Here is a 25,937-nt window from a genome sequence, read left to right as displayed (position 1 = left end):
GTGCCACGCGGAGATGGAGCCCACATAAAATCAGAACCATATTTTCGCGCCCAAATTAGGAGGACGCCGTATAATAGTGTACGCGCGTTACATCTTTTTAAGACTGGACGGTTTGGTGGCTTGCGATTATGGCCAACAACTTTCTAAATACAAGATGCCGTTTTCTTTTCTAATTAAAAGGTTAATTAGCGAATTTTAGGCAATCGGTCGGTTTTAGTTGCGTTCGTTATTGAACCTAATCCTCGCCTGGCCGTATAGCTCACCTACACAAACCGCAATGGCGCTAATTTTCACTGGACAATTTGGTGGCTTTCGATTACGCCCAACACCTTTATAAATCAACTATCCCGTTTTCTTTTATTATCAAAAAGTTTAATAACAAATGTTAGGTAATCAGTCGGTTTTTGTTGCGCTCTTTCTTGAACCCAATCTTCGCCTGGCCGTTTAGCTCACATCCACAAAACGTTAATTTCCACGTTTTTTTCTAATATCTAGTAGGTGAAAAAAAAATAATAATCGTTGTATATAAAATAGAGGGCAGTTCTTTTCTGATATAAATAAAGCGTGGGGCACGCGTCTTGCATCCATCTCTTTTTTTTTTTTCCGGCCTATGAAAAGAAATCCCGGGACATTCGAAATTGAGTTTATGATGGGGCGGGCGCTTTATCACGGGGTATTTTGTCATGTTTCATAAGCTTTATTACTAGTCAGAAGGAAGCCACGCGAGCCGCATCACGTTGCAAACAGCTAATTCGGGTGTTTCTCAAGCAGCTCTAGAACTTTCCAATTGACATTTTGGTTCTTAATACATCTAAAAAAGTTTGGTACTTAGTCCTAAACATTTAATTTATTAGGCATAATTAAAAATACTGCAACTCTCGCAAGACGTCTACCCAAAACATAAAGTTGGCTTAATTCATTGGCGTAAAGGGGCTGCGTCTTTCATTTTTATGCTTGGTCTTTAAAGATTCGTGAAAAGCATTCGCGACCTTATCTGTCAAGGCGCGTACGCGGACAGCGCGGCCTCCTCGGCAAGTTGTTCCCTCATCGAAGACGACAATGAATAAAAGGTGCGATAAAAATTTTAATGCCTGAAAAAAGCACAAGTTTAAAATAATTCTAAGGGTGTCAGTTGATTTTATTTCTACTATATTCAAATTTCAACACTCGTCGCGGGCAGCATGAACGGAAGCACTGCACTCTTGGCGCAAACCAGTGCCCAGTCAACGGTTCTACACTCAAACACGCATCACCACCCGACCTGTTTGAAAAATAAATAATTTTCAGTACTTTTGGTAGAAAAGGCGAATTTTCTACTGAGCGTGATATTTTGTGGACCCAAAAGTCCTGTAGCCGGGATCGGTAGTTCATAGCTTCAGGAAGACGAAGAACGACGGATGCATTATTTCCCGCGGAAGTACTGTTTTGAATTTGAATTCCACATAAAATTGTATATGTACAAATTGTGGCACGATACCGAACTTGCTTGATTACTTTTCTTTTAAAGACAACATAACCAGGCATAATCTACAGATATTGCAGAATTCATTTTAATTGGTGTACAGCGCGAAAGACAAGTATGGACATAAAGAACACAATAGAGCTCTGCATCTCTACTGCATTTCTTTCCGTACTTGTGGACAGTTAGTCCGCAAGACTATATTCAAAAACTGCCAAATAGTTTAAGCCTACCCCTTTTTATAATTTTTTTCCTAGATTAATTGTAGCGAATCCCGGCTGGGTTCGGGTAAAGATCTCGCACGTGTTCAAGGACACATTTCGGCATGATTTCCCGCTTGGTGACGACGTTGAGCTGACCGCTGTTCCACTCCTTTTCTAAGTAGGCGGGGAACGCCAGACGCCTAAATTATCCAAGCAGCCCCAAAACTTGCGGTAGTACACCTTCCGAGCTCCTGGTTTTTTTTGGAGATGGCCTTCGCCCACCCTGACAAAGCCCAAACAATTATGTAAGGGCTGCAGAGGCTATCTGAGCATTCCGTTTCTTTATCAGCGAACAAATGCGAAAAGAAGAGAATGAAAACTTCGTAATACCTGCTGTCTTTTAATAAATGGCATAATATTGCTAGTGGCATAATATTGCTAGTTGCACTATTTTACGCGAAGAAAATTGTGATTTTGCGGTTCTATCTCCGTGTTTCCCGTTCTCTTTGCTGATACGCAAGATATTTGTCGGGTGTCAAGTTTTCAGTTACATTTGTCGACAAAAACTAAATGCACGTTTGGCCACGAAGAAATTTTTTTCAAAGGCTGAAGATAGATGAAATATACCATAAACCGTTTCAGTTTTTATCGAAGTTTGTTTTTACTCTTCTTAGTAGCTTCAACGAGGCGGCCGTCACTCTTGAAAACACCTGTAGTACGAACCTATATATTATGCCCCAGAAATGGTCAGACTGGGTCCCTCAGACTGCAATATCTTTGACTTGTAATTACTCATGATTATTACTTTGTACAAAAAAAAAACAAAAAAAAAAAAACACAATAGTGATATAATCACTCTTCAGTGTGCCGTTTTTAGAACGACGAATTTTCAACTCTCTGGGTAGAGCTCAAAGTTCGGATAAAAATACCCATCTTTTTCCTTCTGCTGTGATGTTCAAGTTCCGTTCACTCGAGATAAATATGCGGTGGTGTAGCGTGTGTGGCCGCATGCGAAAGTATCTGAATGTAAAAGAACTTGTTGTTGGGCTAGTTGGTGTTGACTATCTGAGTGTGTTTTAGAACTGCAGAAAAAGAGCAAAACGAAAAAAAGAAGAAAAGCGAGCCAGCCCGAACCCTTCCGAGCTCATATCCAGCCTGCCTAACTAATCCCTGGTTTTTGGGATTGAAGCAGAGAACCTTGAAGGGTTACAGAGATTTTGTCGGGGGGCCGGTAAGCCCATTAGCACTCGTGCGAGAAGGCCGTAAAAAGCGAGGAGGAAAATGGAGGAGGAAAAGGGAGGAGGAAAAAAAGAAAAGAGGGGGAATCTTCTGCCACGCTGAAGAAAATTTTGAGCCCCCGCCTTTAAAGGCCGACGGCCAGACTCGAGATTCTGCAAGGTATAGAAGATCCTCCTCACCATGGGGGAGGAGAAAACAGGCAACAATGGACAGGGTAGAGGGGGGGGGGAAGAGAGGGGAAAGCGAGTACTGGTGGATCCTTGAACCGTCTTCAAGCGTCCAACACGCAGAAGCCCGACGAAGGCCACCGCCAAGCGGCAGACGCGTCCGTCTTGGCGTCGTCGCATACTACAGCGTCGCAATTTATGTGAGACGTTGCAAAACGCGCCTTCGACGATGCTGAAGCAAGGTCAATTCACTAATAATAACGTTTTTTTTGTTTTTTTTCAGGGGGGGGGGGGGGCGAGGCAGTTTTTGTCCACAAGGTGGAATTGGTCGAATGCGCACACGCCGCCCTATACTGATTGGAACTTTAAATGGCCGTCATACCGAAAGAGTGTAATTGGCACCCAGCGTGCTGCATATTTTTCATCCTATAGAGTTACGATATAAGGTCTGCAGAAGAAGCTATTCGCCTTTAGAACTCGTTCGATGCCTTCCATCGTGCGTGACTGCGCACAGCTCACGTTCACGCGCCGAAGAGTTATCGATGAGACAAAGCTCGGGCTGGAGGCGGACCTTCTACTGCAGATTTCGTGTACGGCAGACCAAAGGTTAACATTGCTTGCGCACTGACCAAATCGTCCATCTACTGCGGAAAAGAGGGGCACCAAGGTATGAATAGATGATAGAAACAATTAAAAAATATACCGTGGGAATTGCCCCGTCCTGGTAGGAGGGGCTTTGCTAAATGACGTATACCAAAGCTCCAAGTCACTGACAACGCTGAGTCTTACCTGCGTCGCATACTCACACCAGCTGGATACCTCACGAACATTATGCTTAGCCGGAATCGGGATCTCGCCGCTCGTTTAAAATGTGTGTGGCAAAACTTAGTATGAAATGTCATGTGACACGGGTACCTAAAGCTTTCTGAGATCCACTGAAAGATTTGTTACATAAAGTGCCCATGGCGCTACATCCGATACTTTGCGATGGACGCAAAGTGTCGTCCTGGCTTTTTTTAACCTTACGTCAATGCAAATAAATTTACAGGCTTTTATTTACTGCGGAAGTAAGCTACGCAGCTCCAAACGCTCAGTCTCTGCCTAAATGTAGCACTAGCGGTCCTCATAAGATGCCAAAACTTCAGAGCTTGGCGTTGTCTGCTTCAAAAGTCTTAGTTGGCCCATTTCAACCGAAGATTTCTTGCCCGTCGTCAAAATAGTTCGCGCCAGTCCACAATATAATTTAATATTTCACTATTCCCCTCGAAAAATGCCTTTATAGTTTCTCCTGCTTTAAAATAGTACTTTCCTTGGCAGCTGTTCCTTCGGTTAGGGTGTGGTGGCCATGGTTGCAACTAGAACATTCTGGACGCTAATCCCGGAAAGGCTGGAGACTGGCTGTATCATGCCGCGGGTGTTAGCAAGAAGGTCGAACTTGCTCATGCTCGTTTCACATGATTCTTGTTTAGAACTATATGTGATGATGTAGTTCAAAGATTGATAAAAATAAAACGACAAAGAAACTTGCAAGTGGGAGTGTTCTGCATTGTTACGGATCTTCCCACGTCACACCAGGAACGTTATTAAAAAAAATTAGAATAAGGCGGTCTAGACTCTAACATATGGCGCGTGCTTGATGCCACGAGTTGCTACGGTCATCTCGAGTTAATTTTTGTAAAACTTGAGAACCTGTATTTCTTGTCGAAAACATGTTTCAAGTCAATGTGTTTGAGTATGAGAGCTTTGCGTGATTCATGCTCGCTAATACTTGGTAACCAACTTGCGCGGGTTATCCTTTCTAAAATACGGACCGAAATTGAAGGAACTAGACCATAGCTAGTTGTCAGGGCATCGAAGGTCCGTCACATTTTCCCGCGGCGTGCGGTAGACAGACACGTGATGCGCGACGCAGGTTAATTAAAACAGTGGGTTGCAAAGAACGTGTTTTAAATAGTAAGTTTTTAACTTGAAAACAGTACGCGCTGTCGTGAGTTTTACTAGAGTGCCTAAAATACGCTTTCGGCTGGTGTGTTTGGCACCCTCTACCGCCTAAGCACCAAAGGTGGCCCCGAGGTCTCAATCAACTACCATACTGGATTCGGCGTGCCATGCTCTCGATTCTTGTGATCCTTGCAATTAATCGTAAAAAATCTGGCAAAAAAAAAAAAAAAAGACACATCACGAGGGAACGCAAGTGTTATTGTCGTCGCAGCTTCCTAATTCTTGGCTGCTCAAGTTCCCGTGAACTGTGAAACTAGAGAGTGACATACAGCAGAACAGGTATCTGTCATATTCACCTCCGCCGTTGTACAAGCGCCATAATTGAGGCAGGCAACAGCATGACACAAGTGTGACATCATCAGGCGCAAACCAAGGGGTCACAGATGAAGCGGTAAACACAGCAGTCGGAGACGCCCTCCAGGAACCAGAAACCCCTTTCAAAAGTCACGTGCCTATTCTTAGAAGGCTCGAAGTTCCACGGCACAACGGCGGAACAAGCGACACCATAAAACGTGCCATTATAAATATTAAATATACATAAGCTGGCAGTGAAGTCGCACTAGTTGAATTTCCAGTATTTCAATTGTGATGGCTTCTTTTGTATCCGCCATTGTGCAGGAATTCTATAGTTTCCATTAGTCACACTTTCAAAAGGGACGTATTTGCCGGGCTAGTCATGGTATCTTTGCATAAGAGGAGGAACTTCGTCTAGGAGAGAAGTTTAAAGGTGCGGCTAAAGGCTTTTGATCACGTGTGTGACGAAACTCGCCCCGCAGTTGTCGGCTTCTGGGTTTGGAGGAGACGAGAAACGTCTAACCCAGGGCTTATCAACCGTGGGTTCGTATTTTGTTAGAACGCGTCTGGAAGTTATTAGTTATTAGAACGCGTCTGGAAGTTATATCGCGTTTTTGCAAAAACCAAATCCTAGTTCGAAAAAACAAAACAAAAAAGGTAGGTTTTTGAAAGACTTATAAAAGGTAAGACAGCCATTGCTAGGCGTAGCAGACAACGCCGGCGTTTGAAAGCCAGGCGCTGACGCCGTCTACTTCTTGCACTCTGCGCGAGAAGCCGACGACGGCCTTTTTCGCTCTGATTGGTAGAAGGCAGTGGGCAGAGGACAGAGACAGCTGTAGTCCGTTGTAACTCAAGAAGGTAAAGCGAGGGTAAGACGGGCCAGGGAGGAGGAAGCAGACGAAACGCTGGAGAAGAGAGGGGGAAACCCCGTCCTCTCTTAAGGTTTCCGTCTACTTCCTCCTCCCCGGCCCGTCTTACCCTCGCCCTACCTTCTTGAGTTGCAACAGACTTTAGTCTTCGCGTCCACTCACACTCACTATCCTTCCGCTCTGACGTCGCCGTTCGCCCTCATGTTTTCTACCGTTTAGTTTATCTCTGTGTAGCTTGGCCGTCCAGCAGCGGGGCTCGGAAGGAGTGCGTACCCTTCTTGGCCTGGTTGTTGAAGTATTTCTTCTGTCGCGCTCTGGAATTCTGGAACCAGACCTGGGTGACGCGCTTGCTCAGGCCCGTGATCTGGGCGATACGCTCGAGGTCCTGGCCGTCCGGGTTCGAGTCCAGGTTGAAGTTGGCCTGGAGCACCTGCAGCTGCTCCTCGGTGAAGGTGGTGCGCACGCGCTTCGTCTTGGCCTTGGCGCCCGAGCCTCCGGACCCGCCGGAGCCGCACTCCTGCTCGCTGTTCTCTGCAAGCGCGGACACGTCACTGTCAAAGTTAGAACCTGACGACCCCCTGAGGGGGGTCACGTGACCCCCCTCAGGACCTCCTCAAGGGGTAACGTGTCCCCCCTCAGGACCCCTCTCAGGGGGTTCACGCGACCCTTCTGAGGGATGTCACGGGGACGTTTTGGCACGGTGCCGAAACGTCGCCTCGCCGAAACGTCGCAGTGGTTACGCCGACGGCGACGCCGCTGAAGCCGGAAACGGGCGCCTCAGAGCTGCACTCTAAAAAAATGACAGCCTACAAAAAAAGAAAAAAAAAAAGAAAATGCCTTTCTAAGGGTTTATACATAGGGGCTTTAGAGTTTTTAGCCAATAAACCTGTGGGAAAAAATATTGATCAAGCTCGAGTTAGAAATAAACGCTTACCCTAGTAGAAAATGTTATATGTATAAGATATTTCTATGTGCAATAAACGCATATGATCATATAAGAACATGCAAGAACTTTATAGGAACATATAATAACAATTAAAGAAATATATAAGATTAAATAGGAATTTATAAGAAACTGTTAAGAAGTTTTTATAACTTATATAATCATATGTTGTGCTTGTATGTTCTTATATGATCTTATTTGATCGTATGCGTTTATTGGACATAGAAATTTCTTATACATATAAGGTTTTTTACTGGAGTAGTCTGCTGTGGCATTCTATTTATGCAACCGCCTGAGCGTATCTTCAACTTCTTTCTTCATCGGTCACGAGAAGGGAGCCATCATTATGGCCTAGATTCCATGATTTCATTACTCGGGTGATAGCACATAATTATAACCTTGCTCTTTCGTCGGGTGCGTTTCCCACAGGCATGAAAATAGCTCAAGTAACAGTTTTGTTTTAGGCAGGATATAGAAATAGTATGGGCATATCATTCAATATCCATTCTTCCTATTTTTTCAAAAGCCTTAGAAAAGCTTATGCACTCAAGAATTACAAATTTCTTTGATCATCGTAATGCATTAATAGAATCTCAGTTTGGATTTAGAACATTTAGGTCTTTTGAGTCTGCATTTTTGCACCAAAAAGAAATTATTTTAGACAATTCAGAAAACAAGTTAACAACGATTGGCATTTCTGATTAAAATAGTGAACATCTTATTAGCAAAACAAATAATGTCCTTTCAAAATTAAAATCCTGGTGCATAAAAAATTCCCTTCATATAAATGCTAGCAAGAGCAAGGCTATAATATTCCAACTACATTCCCGAACTCAAACAACCTCATCATCTATTCTGAAATAGGGCACCGGTATTACTCAATAAGTTGAAAATGTAAAAACTCTTGGTGTATTTCTTTTTCTTATAACATGTCTTGGAATGACCATATTAGACACTTTCGCCCTAAACGTTCTAGAATAGTGGGTGTGATAAATATATATAGAAACATTTTACCCACGGTGTCAAAATTCAACTTTTTAAATCACCATTCTATCCCATCTGATGCTACATGCATCTAGTGTGGGGGTCTACCGGCACGACGGATTTAAACTTACTTCGGATATGGCAAAAAAAGCTCTACGAGCTGTAGCTAATGTCTCTTCAACCCCATCCTTGCCTCTTTTTGAGAAGTACTTGACGTGATCAGTGGCGGATCCAAGGGGGGGGGGGGCGGTGGGGGCGATCGCCCCCCCCAAACGCCTCGCCAGGCAACCCCCCCCCCCCCCCGGGGCTCTTCGTCAGCTCGAAGAAAAAACGTAAGCAATCGACGCAAGAAACAAAAGATTAAAACAGAGGTGGGTGGACGCGCCTGCTGGGCGCTTCCAAAGTGGGGTTTATCTCCGTCAAGGTCACGGTACGTCTTCCCGACAGGGACGGCGCCAGGAGTTTCGAAGTGGAGAGACAGTGGGGAGGCGCACCAAATATCAGGGTCCTCGACTACAGGCACACTTGCAAACAAGGCCAGTACGTCGAGCACGGGGGAAAAATACCTTCAACATATCTAGTCCCCTTTCTCTCTCTCTCTGTCTCCCTCTCTCTCTTTGGGGGTTGTCTGCGAAAAATTTGTGCCCTGAAAGCTCCAAAACGCAGACGTCAAGCAGCCTTCCTCAAGGGTAGCGGATTATCCTTCCTCTCTAGCGGCCGCCTTTTCATCACTTTTCGTTTGATGGTTTCTTCGTGGTTCTGGGCTTGTCTTTTGGCATGTCTTTTTTGGCTTGCTTTGAGATGCTGTCGCCCACGGGCTCACTAAAGGTATCTTATTGGCACGGTGTGCTCATTGCCAAGGGAAGTGCGGAGGGGACGTACCGGGAGGAGACGTTCCAGGGGGGGGGGGGGGGGGGGTGCAGCTTGTACAACCAGGAGAGAGGAAGCAAATGCTCTGGGTACAGTGTAGTCTGGGTCTGAGCTTCTCCTGAAGACGCTCCGGACTTCCCCACGACCTTGGCTTAAACATAAGCCCGCTTTCGCCCTCGCCTCCATCCCTCGCTGAGGATCAGCGCCGCAGCGCGGAATACAGAAAGAAGCCGACGAGCGCCAGAAGGGGGAGATGTTTCCTCTAATGGGCTTCATACTGCCTCCGGTACGACTTCTCGTGGCGGGAAGCTAATAAAAGAAAGATAAACGGTACGAGCACTCTAAAGGCTGAAGGCTGCTTACACGGGGTCCTCAAGCATTTATTTGTATACAATGCCGTTTCAACTTAGGGTGGCGGGACATATTTTAGGAAAGGCGCCCGCTACCCCTTGTCTCCCCTTGGCGCCGTCTTTTCCAGTTAAACGCGGCTTCTGTGGATTGACGGCAGAGCTTTCGCGCGGCTTTGCAGGAGCGAATATGTGTGTGTCAAACGGACTTGGGGTAAACGAGGCCCTTTCAAAGATGCGGCTATACATAAATTAAATAGACAGTGCCTGTGCCCGTTCGAGTGAACACCGACTCCCAAACATCCATGCTCCAGTCGTGATCGGCCTTTAGCCCAGTTGAGATTCGCCGACCTTACAACCGCTCTGCCCTATCATATCTCTGCACCCGTCCTCTTGACCCTGACGAATGAGCTAACTACCCAGAAACAAATAAGTGTTCTTTTGATACGGAAAATATCCAGACGAAGTGCAATTGAATATAATTTGGAAGGATCCATTGCTGGTTTAAAGTCTTGTCTAAGTTCAAAAGTTATAGTTGCCGAACTGCAACATGCTTTCAAAAATATTCAACAATTATTCGCTTTCGTTCTCTTGAATTGCATCCAGAACACGTGAAAACACGAGTTTGGGTTGGCAATGCCGCATGTGCTGAGCTCTCTACATTCCAAATATACGGCGAACAACCGACGAACTTGCATGGCAGCGTTCGTTTCGCTCGCTGCGTCAACAGTGTTTTGACGCCGCGAGCAGCGTCGAAGTCGCCGGGCCATTTTTGTCGCTTGTTTGCAACGTACTCGCTCCGCTGATTTAAGCCGCTCTTCCCGTTGCTGCAGCAGTTGAGCACTAGCTCCAACCAGAATGTCTGCCAAGGCAATGTCTTTAAGCTGCCCTAAATCGACTGCTCACGTAGTGTCGGTCTGAAACCCAAGTTTCAGAAAGGATAGTGTCACCACAATTCTTGAGATACTTACCTCTAGCGTGGTCACCCGAAAGGTTTTAATTCAAAGAGTTCATCCCCGACAGGTAAACCGATACAAAAGCTCTCAAGATCTATATCATGTTATCAGAGTTTAGTAAAAACGATAACTCCACAAAAAATATAAACACTCCCCCCCTCCCCCCCCCCCCCTCCCGCCGTTTTACGCCGAGGAACCGCCCCCCCTAAAATGGAGGTCTGGATCCGCCCCTGGACGTGATACTTGTACTGGTAATACTTGACGTTTCAAAAATGTATGCACATCGATTAAAATTAACATTTCATACTGCGATGAAAAGTAAATATGAAACATTTCTCGCAATTGCTGCCCTTCATTTGCACGATTCCATTCGTCAAACCCGTCAGATACATCCATAGCACATGCACTTAAACATGCACTTCCCGAGCTACTAAATCATATACATCATTAGGAATTGATGTTATGTCAGTGAGCAGGAATGATATCCCTTGAATTGTATAATACTTAAAACATACCCTCTATTTTATTTTTTTCCCGCTAATTTTGTTTTATTAATTTATGTCCTTTTTGCTTTTTTCTCTCGTGTTAGTGTTGCTTGCCTTGTAGGGGTACCAATGGGCTGGTCAAGCTGCAAATAGCAGCTTTTTCCCGTTGGTTTTCTCTTATAATTTGATGTAAGTAAAGAAATGTTTCAAAATGTTTTAAAATGTTTCAAAATGTTTCCAATAGTAATCGTAGTTTTCATTTGGATTTCGGAAAGGGTCTATCGAGCGAACGCTTTTCACCGGCACGCACCGTTAGGCTTCACCGTGCGCGCCGGTGCAAAGTGGTGAAAGTTGACCCACGCGCGCCGGTGTAACGCCCGATTCACGCGTTGTGATTTTACCTGCATTATGGCAGTTGCGATGCCGCTCGTGCAAAAAAAAAAAAAAAAAAACAAAAAAAACAGCATTGCCGAAGTTGTTGTGCTGGACGCCGCATCTACGCAATCGCAGGTAAAATCGCGCCGTGTGAATCAAGCTTAGTGCGGCGAAAATTGACGCGCCCGCGCCGACGCAAACAAGAGGTAAGGACTGACCTGCGCGCTCCGGTGGAAAGCAGGCAAGCTTCACGCTTGCGCGGCGGTGAAAAGCAGCGAAGGTTGACAACGCGATCGGCGTAGCGTGAGTTATTCTCAAATGTTCTTGATATCCGCGTACTGGATGGACAAGAGCGTTCGTCTAAAGCCTGGTTCAGACAGTTGCGTTTGACTGCGTTTGACTGCGTTGCGGCTTCGAGAAACCAGGACATCCCTGCTGCTTATATCGCGTGCCAGGATGATTCCTTGAATTGGATTCCACGCTTCATACGAAGCATAGATGTGCCGGTGACTCGCTTTCGGTTCCGGACGCAACGCAGTCAAACGCACTCAAACGCAAGTCTCTGAACCGGCCTTTATAATGCTACGGCAAGCAATCGGAGTTTCGTTTTTATTCATTGTATCTTTTATTTATTTCGTAGTGGGGACTGGGAAGGAATAGACCCTTTTCAAAAGTCAGAGTCCTCTTGTGGCAGTATAAAAAGCTCCATTATTGCCGCTCTAATGGCGGTGATAGGAGATCATGCGCGGCTAAATCAAACACCCTCGATTCCGTGCATCGAAGGTGACATGAAAGGACCAACATCTTTTCCTTTTTCTGCTCTATGCTTTCGAAGACGTTCGATTTTTCTGGTGTGGAGAAACAGTGTAGTTCCGCCATTAGAGCGTCGGGTCTGGCTCTGCACAAGGTGGGTAGACTGACTTTCGTAAAGGGTCTATTGAGGCAGCATAGACAATAAAATTACTTCATCAATGACAACAGAATATCGTCACATTAAGCCAATCTCGCTGCTGCTTGCTACAAGTTAAAATCCCTCGATGCTTTACTAATGTGAGCTATTGGCGAGGAAATCGAACTATTAGCGGCGAGATGTTTTGGTGACGCCTTCCTATGGTTTCCTCTCGTGACGTCATTACCTCGCAAACAACAAGCTCGATGGTGTTTGTAATGAGCATGGCGGGAACTTGAAGTGATTGCGCTGCTGCGACACTGCCACAACACCGTCAAAATTAACGTTCTTGCATTACTCTTATATATGTCGATGAGAAAGTCCTTGCTGACGTTATAATCAGCCTTCGGCCAATCGTGGAAGGCGACGGCTGAGCGCGTGCTAATGGCCGCCTTCCGCAGTTCTTTTGCAACGTGCAATCCACACCATCAAGACTGGATTCTTTACTCCACCTTTCTCGATTGAGCGCGGGGCAAAGATTGGGCACGACTCGCACTCAATGTTTCGCTGTGTCCGCGTTAGGCTTCACTGATTGAACACAGCGGAACGCTGATTCCCAAGTTTGGCTACGTGGGCAGGGCGCTGCGTCGAAACGCGAACAAATAATCTATTGTTGTGGTACCCATCGGTGCAGTTTTCAATTTAGCCACTAGGGGCGCGAAGGTTGGATCTCCTTCCCAAGACGCAGATTATGCACCGCTACCAAACCAGCTTCCTTCTTATTTACTGTGGAACACCCCAATCTCTCGAGGAAAAAGACAGGAAAAGAAAATTTGTAATGAATTAGACGATTAGCAAATGACACCTGTTGAATGTCGCCTAAGCCTCGTTTCTAATGTCTGTCTGGGAACACTGACAGGTTTAGTGACGATGCCTGTCTCGCCTAGAACGATGGCCTCACTGGTGCCCCACGCGTGCAAGCATGCGCAGCGTGCGTCTGAACGTATATCTTCGGCAAGCCTATAATTGCACGCACTTGCCCGCACGAGCAGAGAGATGGCGGCGGCCAGATGCACTGCTTGCAATCGTCTTAATTGTCCACGTCAGCCTCGCAGCAGACAACGTTGGCAGCAGCTTTATTCGTCCCGAGACAAGCTACGTCACGATTGCGTCGGATGTCACATGCTCTCCGCTGGCTGCTCTCCGACCGCATGGTAGAGTGGGCCGTTTATAACGAAAAAATACAGCCACCAGGCTTAAAATACAAACGTGCGATTGTCATTTACGGAAATTGTGGATCATATTCAGCCTATATCTGAACACGACGGGTGTATTTCAAATATCGTTGAAGTCTCCATTTGATAGGTGTATCATGAACGGTGTTAAGTGGGCAAGCCGCTTTATGAGCGAGTCAAACTTCACATGCCCAGTTGAACCATGACTCAAGGTGTTGCAGTCAAAGAACTACTGGTGAAAAAAAAAAAAAAAAAAAACTGACATTGACGATTTTGAGAACTTTTCTTTGCTAAGCGGCCAAACAGACCGCTCTCACAGCCAGTTTTATTACGCCACCACTGTCACCATGCATCGTGGGAACTGTAGTTTTCTGCACGGGGGATACCTGTACATATAGATGGGAGCAAAATGTTTTCTGTAAATTACAGACCAATGTCAATATTTAGCACCTGCTCTAAGTTGATACAACATGTCATCGCCAGTCACATTAGCTTTTGTTTAGACAACCAGAACATATTAGTGGACTTTCAACATGGATTTAGAAAACAACCGTCTACCACTACTCAACTACTTTCAGCAGTGCACGATTTCGGTAATGCGATTAATAACAGAGAAATTAATGCAACATTTTTAGACCTAAGGCCTTCGACAGGGTACCGCGTCACCTATATACCACTAATAAAATTGCAGTCGGTTGGCATTGCTCCTCGCCTTGGGGCGACGAGCAATCACTGCTTATTTGTAAAATAAAGTGCAATTTGTCGAAATCAACGAATGTCAATCAGTGTATCTCGGCGTGCTCTCTGGCGTGTTGGTCTTAGGACCACTCTTGTCTTTAATTTATGTAAACGACATAGCTGACAACATTGATACAAACGTGACTGGAAATATTTGCTGATGACTGCGTTGTTTATAGAGCTGACAGAAACACGTTGGATCAAGCATCGCTTAACGCAAACTTTTGCGAAATTTCCGAATGGTGTGAGAGGTGGCAGATGGTTATGAATTACTCTAAAACATGTGCTCTCACAGTAACATGCAAGAAATTCCCTTTTTGCTTTGCATACCACGTAAGACACAAATTAATCCAAACTGTAAACGAAGTAAAGTATCTGGGCCTAAATCTTAATTCAAAATTCAATTGGGAAACTCATATAGATAATATAACTGCAAAGGCTTAAAAAAGTTGTGTTACATAAGACAGAATCTGGGACCATGTGACTCGTCGGTAAAACTTTCGGTATATAAAAGTTTAATTCGACCAGTGCTAGAATATAGGTCCATCGTGTAGGACCCGTACTTAATAAAAGACATTGAAAAAGTTGAGAGAATTCAGCGCCTCAGTGCACAATTTATTTATTTCGATTTTAAGCGCCTATCATCAGTGTCGGACATGGTACGTAAATTCGGCCTTGAGTATCTTGAGTCTGAACGAAAAATGCTAAGCAATTTTTTTTATAAGATTTACAATATTGTAAATGCCTAGTCAAAACCTTATATCTTTTTATTTGAAAATACTGTCAGCCCTCGCTTGAGGGCTATTACAAGGAGGGTATTCATCGTTGTGATGACACATAAAAAACGCAAGCATAAGGAATGGACAATTTAGCAGACACTGCTCTTCGAACAAGCAATGAAAACAAGGCACAACTTTGGCCCTCTACACAAATAAACAAATAGAACAAATTAGCCCACATAATTATTACAAATTGCACACTTAAACAGCATCACGTTAAGCCATTATAATGTTAACAGCATTGCAATGGAATCTTCAAAGGAGGACACGGTTCCTAAATTTGCAACTTTGGGCAATGAATTCCAAGCCTCTATAGTTTTTACAAAGAAATAATGTTGAAATGCGTCCATTTGGCTTTTATAGGTTTGGCATGTTTTTGTATGATTCAGTCTACTTGATCGCTTCGAGCTTGAGGGAGAACGTACTTATTTCGGCTTAAATTTAGTTTGTCGTTGATCATTAAATAAAGCAATTTCAGACGTGCGACTTCTGGTCTTATGAGCAGAGGTTCTATATTACTAGCTTTGAGCATTTCCCTTGGGGTCTACGTACCCGCAAAACACTCGAAGAGCCAACCTCTGCGATCTACAAGATCAGCTCAGCGAATCATGAGGCGGAACATCTGTTTAAACCTCAAACTTTAGTCTGCGCTGTGGCATTACGCAATAGGAAGCGTCATGCTTGCATTGCGTAATACTCACCTCAAGCGGCAAACAAGCTAAAGCGTGAAGAGACTACGCCGCAAAAGCTGCCGGCGCATGTGTCTGGCGTTGCCGCATGCGGGCGCCGCGCTCGTACAAGACGTGTTGGCGGCAACCCTGACGCAACCTATCCGCGTCAATATGTAAATCCCCTAATGTTGACGTTTCTTCTCCTATTTGGGGGGGGGGGGGGGGGGCGGGGGGGGGGGGGCAGGCGTTGGCTCCTCTACTTGTCTTTACCTCGAGAGAAAAGTAAGTTTTGCGCCACCGTTCTTAAGCCGCGCGAAGTAGTTCTTACAATATCTAATTGTCGGAGGAAAAAGCGACGATTATGGCCTTTGAAACGTGTACGTACGTCTTGATAAGATAACATATATCGAATCTGGAATGCATATATACTAATCCTTTACATAAAGGGGAAAAATTAATAATGCTACGCGAGGAGCTTAACTTTGTTTTTTTACTACAGTTTTTGGGGTAAAACGAGTATAAGCGATATTGGCGATGCAGAGAAGAGCGTAGGTGGAATGCAGACTGACCATCGTTGGAGCCGGAGCCGCAGTCGAGGAGCTCGAAGTAGTGGGTCTTGCAGAGGACGCGTCCGTCGTGCAGGGCGAACTCCTCTCCCGTGGACAGCTGCCTCTTGCAGGCGTCGCAGGCGAAGCAGGCCAGGTGGTACACCTGCTCCCGTGCCCGCCGCACCCAGTCCGAGGCACCGATGGCGCGGCCGCACTTGGCGCACTTGGCCGCGAACTGCCTGCGCGGGACAGGACACTGAAACAGGCGGCGGAGCGGCTTTTGGCGCTTGCAGTAAATGCAGCTTAAAAAGAACCCCTTCACACTCTTGAGAAAACAAACAAACATCGGTGTACCTCATACAACCCATATTTCATCGCTACGATGTGGAAGACCATTTACCATATAGGTGACCGAGGGGGTTAGTTCATCGGAGCTTGAAGCACCTAGAGCGAAAGCGCACGCTGCGGAACACGGGATCCCGATATTGGTTTCAATAAACCGACCTCACTAAATGTCCGGCGCATGCGTGACGCCGCCATAACATTAGTTAGCAGGAGGCAGACGACAGTGCACGAGAGGGCTCGTGCCGTCTCGGGCTCCACTCGCCCAGAGCTCCAGCGGGGTTGTCGCACGTGCAGAAAGACTGAAGTTCCCTCGATGCATTGCGCCAGAGGTGGCGTATAGTCAAACTGACTGGTGAGATCGGTCTGTTCCACCCCTACCCGTTCCGATCAGCATGAGAATCGTACCATCCTGCGGTCGTGTATCATTATCCTGCATGGTGCGTTCTAGAGATCACAGACTTCCAGCGGAGCTGCTATGGATGAATTTCTTATCTACCGGGTGTCCGAAATAGCGGCCAAGCTCTTTAAATCGACCGCAAAATTCAGTTTCTCAACCTATCGCGCTACAAGTTTGTGCAGCGTTACCCACAGGTGGTGCATTTTTTCTATAAAATTTGCAAAGAGCAAACTTACCTCAGGAAAAAAGCAAAAAAAAAAAGGACTTAAAGGGGCACCGACACCCCGAAGGTCGTATTTTTTTTTATTTTCCAAAAAACGATGCAAGTTGTAGTCATAGACTTGCAAAAAAAAAAAAAAAAAAAAACGCATCGCGAAAAACAATTTTCCTGCGCGAGCGCGCGCGCCTTTTTATTTTTGGCGCTTTTTTCTCCCGCTCCTCACCTCCTTGCTTCTTTTGATTGGTGACGTCAAAAATCATAAACTTTAGAAACTTTGTAGGTGACATTTTTATAACATTTAGTAACGGCAATCGTAAAACATTTTTTTTTTAACGCAATTGCGAACGCCCTCCTTTTTGAAATACCGAAAATCAGAGTCCGGTGTGATGTCGCCTCCTGGATTTGTATCCTCCCTCGGAAAACTTGGCGCCGCTCGACGCACATAGCAGAGGATGGTCGGTGAGTCGGGAAATTGGTCAAGGAAACCGGTTTTTCCCGGTCCGCCGGCGCCCTTCTCTGTCGCTCCTCACTTCCTCGCTTCGGGTCGCGGTGGTTCGGAGGCGCGAAATTAACTAGACCCGCAGGACTCCGCAATATGTGACGTCATCGCACTGGCGCGGATCGCGCGGGAACTTCAAATTCGGCATTTGGAAATTATTCTTTTACTTAACAAATAGTGAATTTCCGTGAGGGTATTAATGTCCTGGCATTGTCTTCAATCGTTTCGTATAACAAAAAAGAAAAAAATGATTATGATGTGCCAGTGCTCCTTTAACTCCGATGGAAACGCAGCGAAGTCACCAGTTTTTAAACAATAGGGCGCCCTATTGATTGAAGACCGGTGGCTTCTCTAGGTTTCCATAAGAGTTAAGCCTTTTTTTTACTTTTTCCTCAGGTAAGTTCGCTCTTTGCAAGTTTTATAGAAAAAAAATGCACTACCTGTGGGTAACGCTGCACAAAATCGTAGCGCGATAGGTAAAAAAAACTGAACTTTGCGGTCGATTTCAAGAGCCTGGCCGCTGTTTTGGAAACTCGATAGAGCGTACACCCGTCTCGTTAAGCCTCAAAAGCCGATGAACCTCACGCTGTCTAAACACGAAGGTCGAATTTGCTTTGCCTCGGTACCATACGAAAAACAAAAAAGTGCACGCGACATATTACATGCACTTTTCTAAATGAAGAACGCACGGGTCAGTTCGATCTTCAGGGTAAGATTAACTAGCCCAATTACCCGTTTAAGTCAATTGGAGGTTTTGTCATTGTAATCTACCAAACTTTGTGTGTTAGATGGCACATACAATGGTATTTTTTTCTCGCTCTTGTTTTAAATTCTCTCCCAAAAGGGTTGTTTTATTTAAATGGATGATAAGCATAACAGTCGAAATTTGTTTTAATGTGTATAATACGAGTGTAATATATATATTCGTACGAGTATGGTGCGGCCGGCAGCAAATGGAAAAAAAAAATGGTGTGTGTATGTTTATACAGCCGGTAGTTAGCCCCAATGTGCGTCTGGTGTCCCGGGTGCAGAGTGTCGAAAACCGGAACTGAACAGATATTTTTAACCAAACGGGAACTGAATCTTCGCCGCCGTCTTGGAACTGAACCGGAAGTGAACCGGAATAAAATATAACGTTAGCCGCTTCAGAACAGTTCACAGTAATTTTGTTTTGCATTTCAAAATTAAAGTTTTCAGAAATAAAAATTCGCAGCTGCATTTTTATGCAGTGATCAAATTGGCATATACCGAATAGCAATGCATAAAAAAATTGCGGGTTTTCGTGCTGCTTTTGTATCGGCAATATAATTAATCATGTGTCACGTGGCCACCTGACGTCATGGTGTAAAGACATGCTGTCAAACAATTTCACGTCACGCGGCCCCGTGACGTATACACGTGACTCTCTGCGTGAAGTCGACTTAAGTTGAGAACGTCATTAGATTTATTAGCGTTGTTGTCACCGTGACGTCACATGACATCACGACTTTTATCACCCCGAGTAATGTGACACCGTGACATACTTGATTGTCATGAGCCCGAGTCTAGTGCTGTCGGGTTCATGGCAATCAGCATCGCCAAACAGTCGGGTAATGGCTCGTGTTCAATGAAATATAAGAATAATAGAACCCCAACAATGTCTGAAGCTTCCCTCATGCTTTGTTCTTTGCCAACCCGAGCGCATGAGTAGAATGAACACTGGTGGTATACAATTAGCGTCAAATCGTATCGCGGCTTGTTCAAATAGCGAGTTGAGGAGGGGAAAGCTGTTTCTTTCTTAATTTTTTTCTGCGTCTGCCATTGAGCGGAAAAAAAAAGTAATGGGTGTTTTTGCAAGTTATCAACGTCCGGGATTAGCTCTTAGCGGCATTTACTGAAAGTACTAAGATTTTTGCACGACCCATTTTGAATCTACACCTCATCGAGGCACCCAAATTGCTTTCGTTGTTGCTGAACTGCCTCAGAAAGTTGACGCCGAGAATAGAGACATTGAAAGGACTAATTCTGTCTTGTGAACCCGCCGTTACATAGAACTACAAGTGTGTACGGAAGGGATACCTGAAAAGAAAGATCTTAGTGGCCTCAGAGGGACAGCCGAACGTTGGCAGTCGCTCTAAGTCTCACAGGAGTGTCGTCCCAAGTTCTTCTTGAAGCTTCGATCACCTCCACATTTTTTCTTTTTAAACTTGTGGTCGGTTTCCTTCAGAGTTTTTAGAGTGAAATGAAAGAAATGCAGGATTAGTGTTAACAAATGACACAAATATAATTGCGGAATTAACACACTCGAGCGAAGGCGCGAGTCCCTTTCAGGAACAAAAAGTATTCTCTGGAGGAGCATTGAAACAAGAAAAGGTGTGGGGAAGTAGGGGGGGGGGGGGGGGTTCAGTTTTAAGGAACATATTGTGTTCTAAAGATTCCTCTGCTCCGAGTCTTCGGCACATACTAAAAAGCGTGGTCCCGGAATCTACGTTTGCAAAACACTCTTGCCAGAAGGTGCGTTTTCGCTCTTCCAGACGCTAACACCATTCCTCACGGCGCTGCACCAGGCAAGAGTACACGGGTACACTTAGGATTGCTTACGTGTAGGAAGGCGAAAGCCAGTCAAGGACGACGTCTAGGTCGACGCCGAGGACGACGCCTGAGGACGAAATCTAGGACGACGTCAAGGGCAACGTCTAGGACGACTTCTAGGACGACTTCTAAGACGACGTCTAGGACGCCTTCTAGGACGACCTCTAGGACGACCTCAAGGACTACGTCTAGGACGACGCCTACAGGACGACTTCTAGAAATTCACTTTGATTCCTCTTAATTTCATTACCTCTAATTCGCCTGAGTGGTCACGTAAAAGCTTTGGTACCGTTCGTGTGGCCGACCTGTTTTCGCTCAAGGACTTTGAAGGTCGACTGAACGATGAGACATATAAGGCTTTCGCCTTCGTAATTTGTGTCTCTCGAATACATGGCTTGCACTGAGCGCGAACCTTCTGCAGCGTGCATTTTGCACCATCAACGTTGACTCCATCTTTCTTTCGGTTTCATTCGCAGCCGCGGCCACGACCGAGTGGGCTCTACCACACTTCATCCCAAGTCACTTCATCCTAGAACAGTTCATCCCAGACACATCATACCAAAGTCATTTCATCCCAGGATGTTTCACCCCAAGACAGCTCATCCCATGGAGAATCCATACCACGACATTTGATGTCAGAATAGTCCATACGGTTCAGCCGATTAAAGGGCCACTCACTTCATCCCAGGTCATTTCATTCCAGGACTGTTTATTCCGGACACTTCATACCAGAAACATTCTATCCCGAGACGTCTCATCCCAAGACTCTTCATACCAAGGACATTTCATACCTGGATATTTTATACCACAAAGTCTTCTGCTTAGAAGAAGAAGTTATAAACTTGGTTTTTCACGCGTGGAGCCGACATATGCACTTCGTCTTTCTTCTATTGTCACCCGTGCCACGTAAGACCGTCCTGCACTTGGCATCGAGCTTCCATCAGTCTAACAGTCCAGCCGGCCCGACTCACTGATTGTCATCGAGTTTCTTCATAGAACATGGCCACCTTTGTGGCTTCTCGTCGAGGATCGCCGAAGCTATGCTTCAAAGGTTACATCTACACCAAGCACAGGACCAACGACGAGTAGACGGCATGGAGATGCGAGAAATTCCAGGAGGGTGGCCGGGGACGAGCTCTTATTGCAGGTGAGACTATCGCTGTGACACAAGGCTACACTTGACGTCTACCGAGTCCAGAAAATGTCGCTGCGGCGCGTTTACAAGATGAGATCAAAACTGCAGCCAGGCGTTCCCACGACACCCCTCGGAACGTCGTAGCCGCCTGCCTACCAGGGGCAAGACCGGCGACTATCGCGAAGCTCCCAAAGCTGCCATCACTGGAAAGGAAGGTGAACAGAGTTCGACGTGAAGCCCATGGCGCAGGTCAAGGTCCCCACCGAATCGAAGACATAATTGTACCTGAACACCTGCGCATCACAAGAACAGGGTCACCTGAAGTATTTCTCGCAGGGGACACAGGCTGTATTGACTCGGAAAGAATAATTTTCGCCTGTAACACGGACCTGTGCCGCTTAAACACCTGCGAAACCTGGTTGTGTGACGGCACATTTAAAGTATCACCAGAGATGTTTTACCAGCATTGGGTTGTTCATGGCCTGTACAAAAGCAGGGTACTTCCCCTTGTTTACTTCCTCTTGTCAAACAAGCGCGAAGCGACGTACAAGAGAGCAACGCGCATGCTACTTGAGGCTATTGACGATGCCACTTCAAGCCCACGACAGGTGCACACAGTAGTGATGGACTTAGAAAAGGCCGAAGAGAACGCGTTTCGGGAATGCATTCCTGACGTCGAGGTGCATGGATGCTTATTTCATTTCGCGCAAAGCATCTGGTGCCGAATTCAAGAGCCGTGCATGCACACGCGATTCTTTCATAATTCCAGCTACCATCTCATCCTGAAGAAATTCATCGCACTGTGCTTCTGCGATGTTTTCGACGTCTGCGACAGATATCGCATGCTCGCAAGACAGCTGCTGGACTTGTTTGGACGCACAGAACAGCACCAAGAGTTCTTAGACTACTTTGAGAATACCTGGGTCGGTCGACCCCACAAGGACTCAAGGTTCCCAATATCCATGTGGAATTGCAAGCGCGTGACAGAGGTCAGCCTTCCCAGAACCAACAATAGCGTTGAAAGCTGGAACCGGGTATTTCGAAATTCTATCGGGTGCATCCCACCCTACAGTATTCAAGTTGTTGGATGCGCTTCTTTCCAAACAAGTCCGTGTAAACGCGATGGCCATTCAGCTGGACGTGGGTCATGAGCCACCGCTATACACGAAGGAGTACGAGCAGTCCAACAAGCGTCTATGCCGGATCCTGGATGACTATAACAACAGAGACGCAGACAGCTTTCTCAATGCGTGCTCGTGCTACGTACTTGGCGATTCTTGAGTGTATTAGCCAGAATTGTGTGCTCTGAAGAGCGTATTAGCTCGAATTTTGGCCTCTTGTTATGGTTTTTCTGTTATGGGTGGGTTATTGTAAGATAAACGTTTTAAATTTTCATATTTCTGTTGACTGTTCTCTTGGAACGATAATTTCGGCCGTTCTTCAAGTGACATCAATCCCCAGTATTGCGGTTTGTTGCGGTTTGCAGCTTTCATAAGAAGTAAATCTGACCATTACAGCAGCAATGCAAATAGGGATCGAAGTAAGTGAATGAATGAGAGGGAAGAATATAAAAATAGAAAAAAGGCTCTCAGTGGAATGGGCCGACCTTCGCTGAAGTCTAGTACCGAGTTGCATGTGGGCACTGCTATGCACACCCCAAAATGATGTTCATTTAAAGGAGCTGTGCAACGATATTCAGTTGGAATGTTTTTACCTTTACTCAAGCTTACTGGCACTAGTGGGAGTCAAGGATACTCGCACGCAACTCCGCTGGCCAAGAAACTCCTCTGTTGCGGTTTAATTTCAAGGACAAAAGCGATCATTTTCATTCAATCTCTCCTTTGCGAAATTTCATGACGTAACGTGGGTATCGCAGTACACCCATATGACGATATTTGAATGCTGTTCATAGATTGTACCCGAGCATTGCGTGGGCGCTCGATTTGGGCTCGTGATAATTACTAGCTCGAGAAGCATTCGGGTAGTGGCCCGTGTCCAATCGCTGCAACGACGACAATAGCCGAGCCATAACAATATCTGGAACTCAGCGCGTGCCCTGTGCTTTGCCAACCCCAGCGCGTGGCTATGATCTACATTGGTGGCATATAATCGGCTCCAGATCACGTGGCCGCTTGTTCTGGCTGCGAGTTGAGGGGGTGAACGCTGCTCGTTTCTCTTTAATTTTTTTCTGGGACTTCTATTGCGTGGGGTGAAAAAAAAAACGTGTGTTTCATAGGTCATTAATGTCAGAAATCAGTTCTAAGCGGTATTTGCGCAAAGTACCAAAGTTGTTGCATTGCCCCTTTAAGTGCTGCAGCCGGCGAAATGCGACCTATTTTACATGAACATGACGACTTTGATGGTGCGCAAAGAATAGTCTACGATTTCTTCTTGCTAGAGCTCAGCAACTCGTAGGCATGCCCCAAATTATTCTGGTATGAAATGCCTTGGTATTTCATGTCACTGGCATGAAACGTCTTGGGATGAAACATCTTGGGATGAAATGACTTTGGTATGAAGTGACCGGGATGAACATTCCTGGGATGACGCATCAGGGGATGAAGTGTGGCAGAGCCACTCCAAAGTATAAAATATCCTGGCATGTAATGTTCGTGGGATTAAACATCTTGAGATGAAACGTCTTGGGATGAAACACCTTTGGTATAAAGTGTCTGGGATGAAGTGTCCTGGGATGAAGTGTCTTGGGATGAACTGAGTGGACCCCGACCGAGTGGGCAGGGAAAACCGTGCACACCAGTGTTTCGGGGTTGCCACTGGGGAGTTTGAATAATTCCGGAATAATTCTGCACTTTCGCGACTTCTGAATGCAATGAGAATCGAACGGCCTCAGTTCTAATGTGAGCTGTGTCGATTTTAGTCTAGAGCCTTCGGGCTGATGACGCAGTTCGCTAGCGCATGGTAAGTGGCTCGTGAAACAGCGTCATTGTACTGAAGGTGACTGACGCCTTGATTGTCTCACTGGCTTATGCTACTTCGACGATGAAAATGGTACGCTAGGAGTGAAGCAACCAAAACTGAATAGCTGCAGACAAACAAGGTGTCCTTCCAGGCGCCACGAGAAGCGATAAAGAGACTGTTGTAATCATGCGCGATTGGCATGTGGCTTTAAACCAGGGTGTCAAACCGAACCCAATCCAAAAACCGGAGCAAAACCGTTATTTTGAACTGAACCGAAACAAAAGTGTTGATACCGAACCCGAACCGGAACGAAACCCCAATCTCATGTGGCGGTTAGCGGTTCATTGGAAACGGTTCGGCGTGATAAAATGTCAGCCTCGCCTCCTTTCAGGTGGCGGCGCCAAGTCAAATAAATACTCGCGACGATGGCGTCGGCGGCTCAGTTTTGACTAAACGAACGGCAGCGACGACATGGGAACAACTCAATAATGTAAGTATATTTTACGTCTATGTAAAGCACGAATTGGCGTCGGCGAGTAGCTCATCCATCATGTCACGGAATAGCTTAAGGTGAAACGGAGTACACCTGACTACGAAAAGAAGGTCTTTCTAAACCAGTCGCGTCAAGATCACTGTGGAGCATCATCGTACAGGAAGCGTTCCTTGCCACCATAAACGTCTTTGGCAGTGTACATGAAATGAACTTATCAATCAAGCCCATCTCCACGGATCTCTTACAACTATATTGTTCTTCTTGCGTATTTTAAAATAGTAAACTTATTTTTTAGTGCCTCCAAGCACCAACGCAGCAGGTGGTGGTGGTACGAAGATGTACGCTCGATTCGCCGGTGTGTGGATAGCAAACTCTCGATATATGCAAGAAACGTCTCCATAAGCAACCCGTCACCAGCGAATTTAGATCGGCTCGCCAAGAACGGAGGGGTATTTTACGGACCAAGATGGCGACCATACGGGGAACTTGGCGCTACTTTCCCATGAGTCAGTGACTTTAGTGCGCGCTAGCCCACTCGTTCACCGATCTCCTAATATGAGAAAGAAGCGTACACTCAATGAGATAAAAATATTTCATAGAAGCCAAGCCTTGCGCCCGGAGCCTGGTGCGCAATGGTAAGGCGCGCCACTACCCCCAGCCTCGTCATTTTCTTCCTACAAAAGACTGTCATGCGAGTCATCATAGAAGAGACAGTGTGCAGACATCAGTCACCGCAATATCCGTGGTTCGAATACCGCGTGCTAAGTTTCGTCCCCGAACTTATTACCATGCGGCATTTGAAGCACGGATTTTGCGGTGACACGCGTTTGAATCGGTTTGCAGACTGTATTTTGTATTTTGTGTGATCAGTGTGACCACGGCTTTAGGCCTCATTCACACAGCCGTCTTTTCCCCCATCTCCGCGTGACGCCGGGCGGCGTGTCCCCGGGGGGGAGAGGGTTTTCGGAGCTGTCTAAGCGCCAAAGCCCGTCGCGGGAACCGAAATAAGCCGAAGGGCGATGTTCTACACGTCTCCAGCGCTTACGGGAGACGGGGGGCGCCGGAGTCCCGCCCCAATGAGGGAAAACCAATCCCAAAATATGAAACTTCGCTCAATCTGGCGGATTTTCAGAAGTTGGCTGACCATGGGAAGGGCCGCGCGAGGGGGGATTGACTGTACTGTTACCGTACCGTGTCTCAACGACGAAGTCATTAGAGAGTTTCAGGGAACCGTTTTTGCACATCTGATACGGTACGATGGGCTCTCCGGTACGAACTGCGTATATGCTACCGCAGAAGAACCGCG

The 25,937-nt window shown here is 46.0% G+C and overlaps 1 protein-coding gene across 1 annotated transcript in view; it reads right to left on the bottom strand.

Annotated features, from left to right (window-relative positions):
- Positions 1-25,937, bottom strand: part of LOC120841526 (LIM/homeobox protein Awh) — a 63,702-nt gene that overhangs the window by 6,395 nt on the left and 31,370 nt on the right. Inside the window, exons 3-4 of the mRNA XM_040212445.1 lie at positions 16,074-16,291; positions 6,506-6,763 (exon numbers count right to left, since the gene is read on the bottom strand). Of these exons, the coding sequence (XP_040068379.1) occupies positions 6,506-6,763; positions 16,074-16,291 (476 nt within the window). The remainder of the gene's footprint in view (positions 1-6,505; positions 6,764-16,073; positions 16,292-25,937) is intronic.

Source organism: Ixodes scapularis, unplaced genomic scaffold (assembly GCF_016920785.2).
Source record: "Ixodes scapularis isolate PalLabHiFi unplaced genomic scaffold, ASM1692078v2 PGA_scaffold3__209_contigs__length_174095766, whole genome shotgun sequence".
In the NCBI taxonomy this organism is placed as follows: Eukaryota; Metazoa; Arthropoda; class Arachnida; order Ixodida; family Ixodidae; genus Ixodes; species Ixodes scapularis.
Note: the sequence above shows the minus strand (reverse complement) of the source record. Positions and strands in the feature narration are given on the sequence as shown.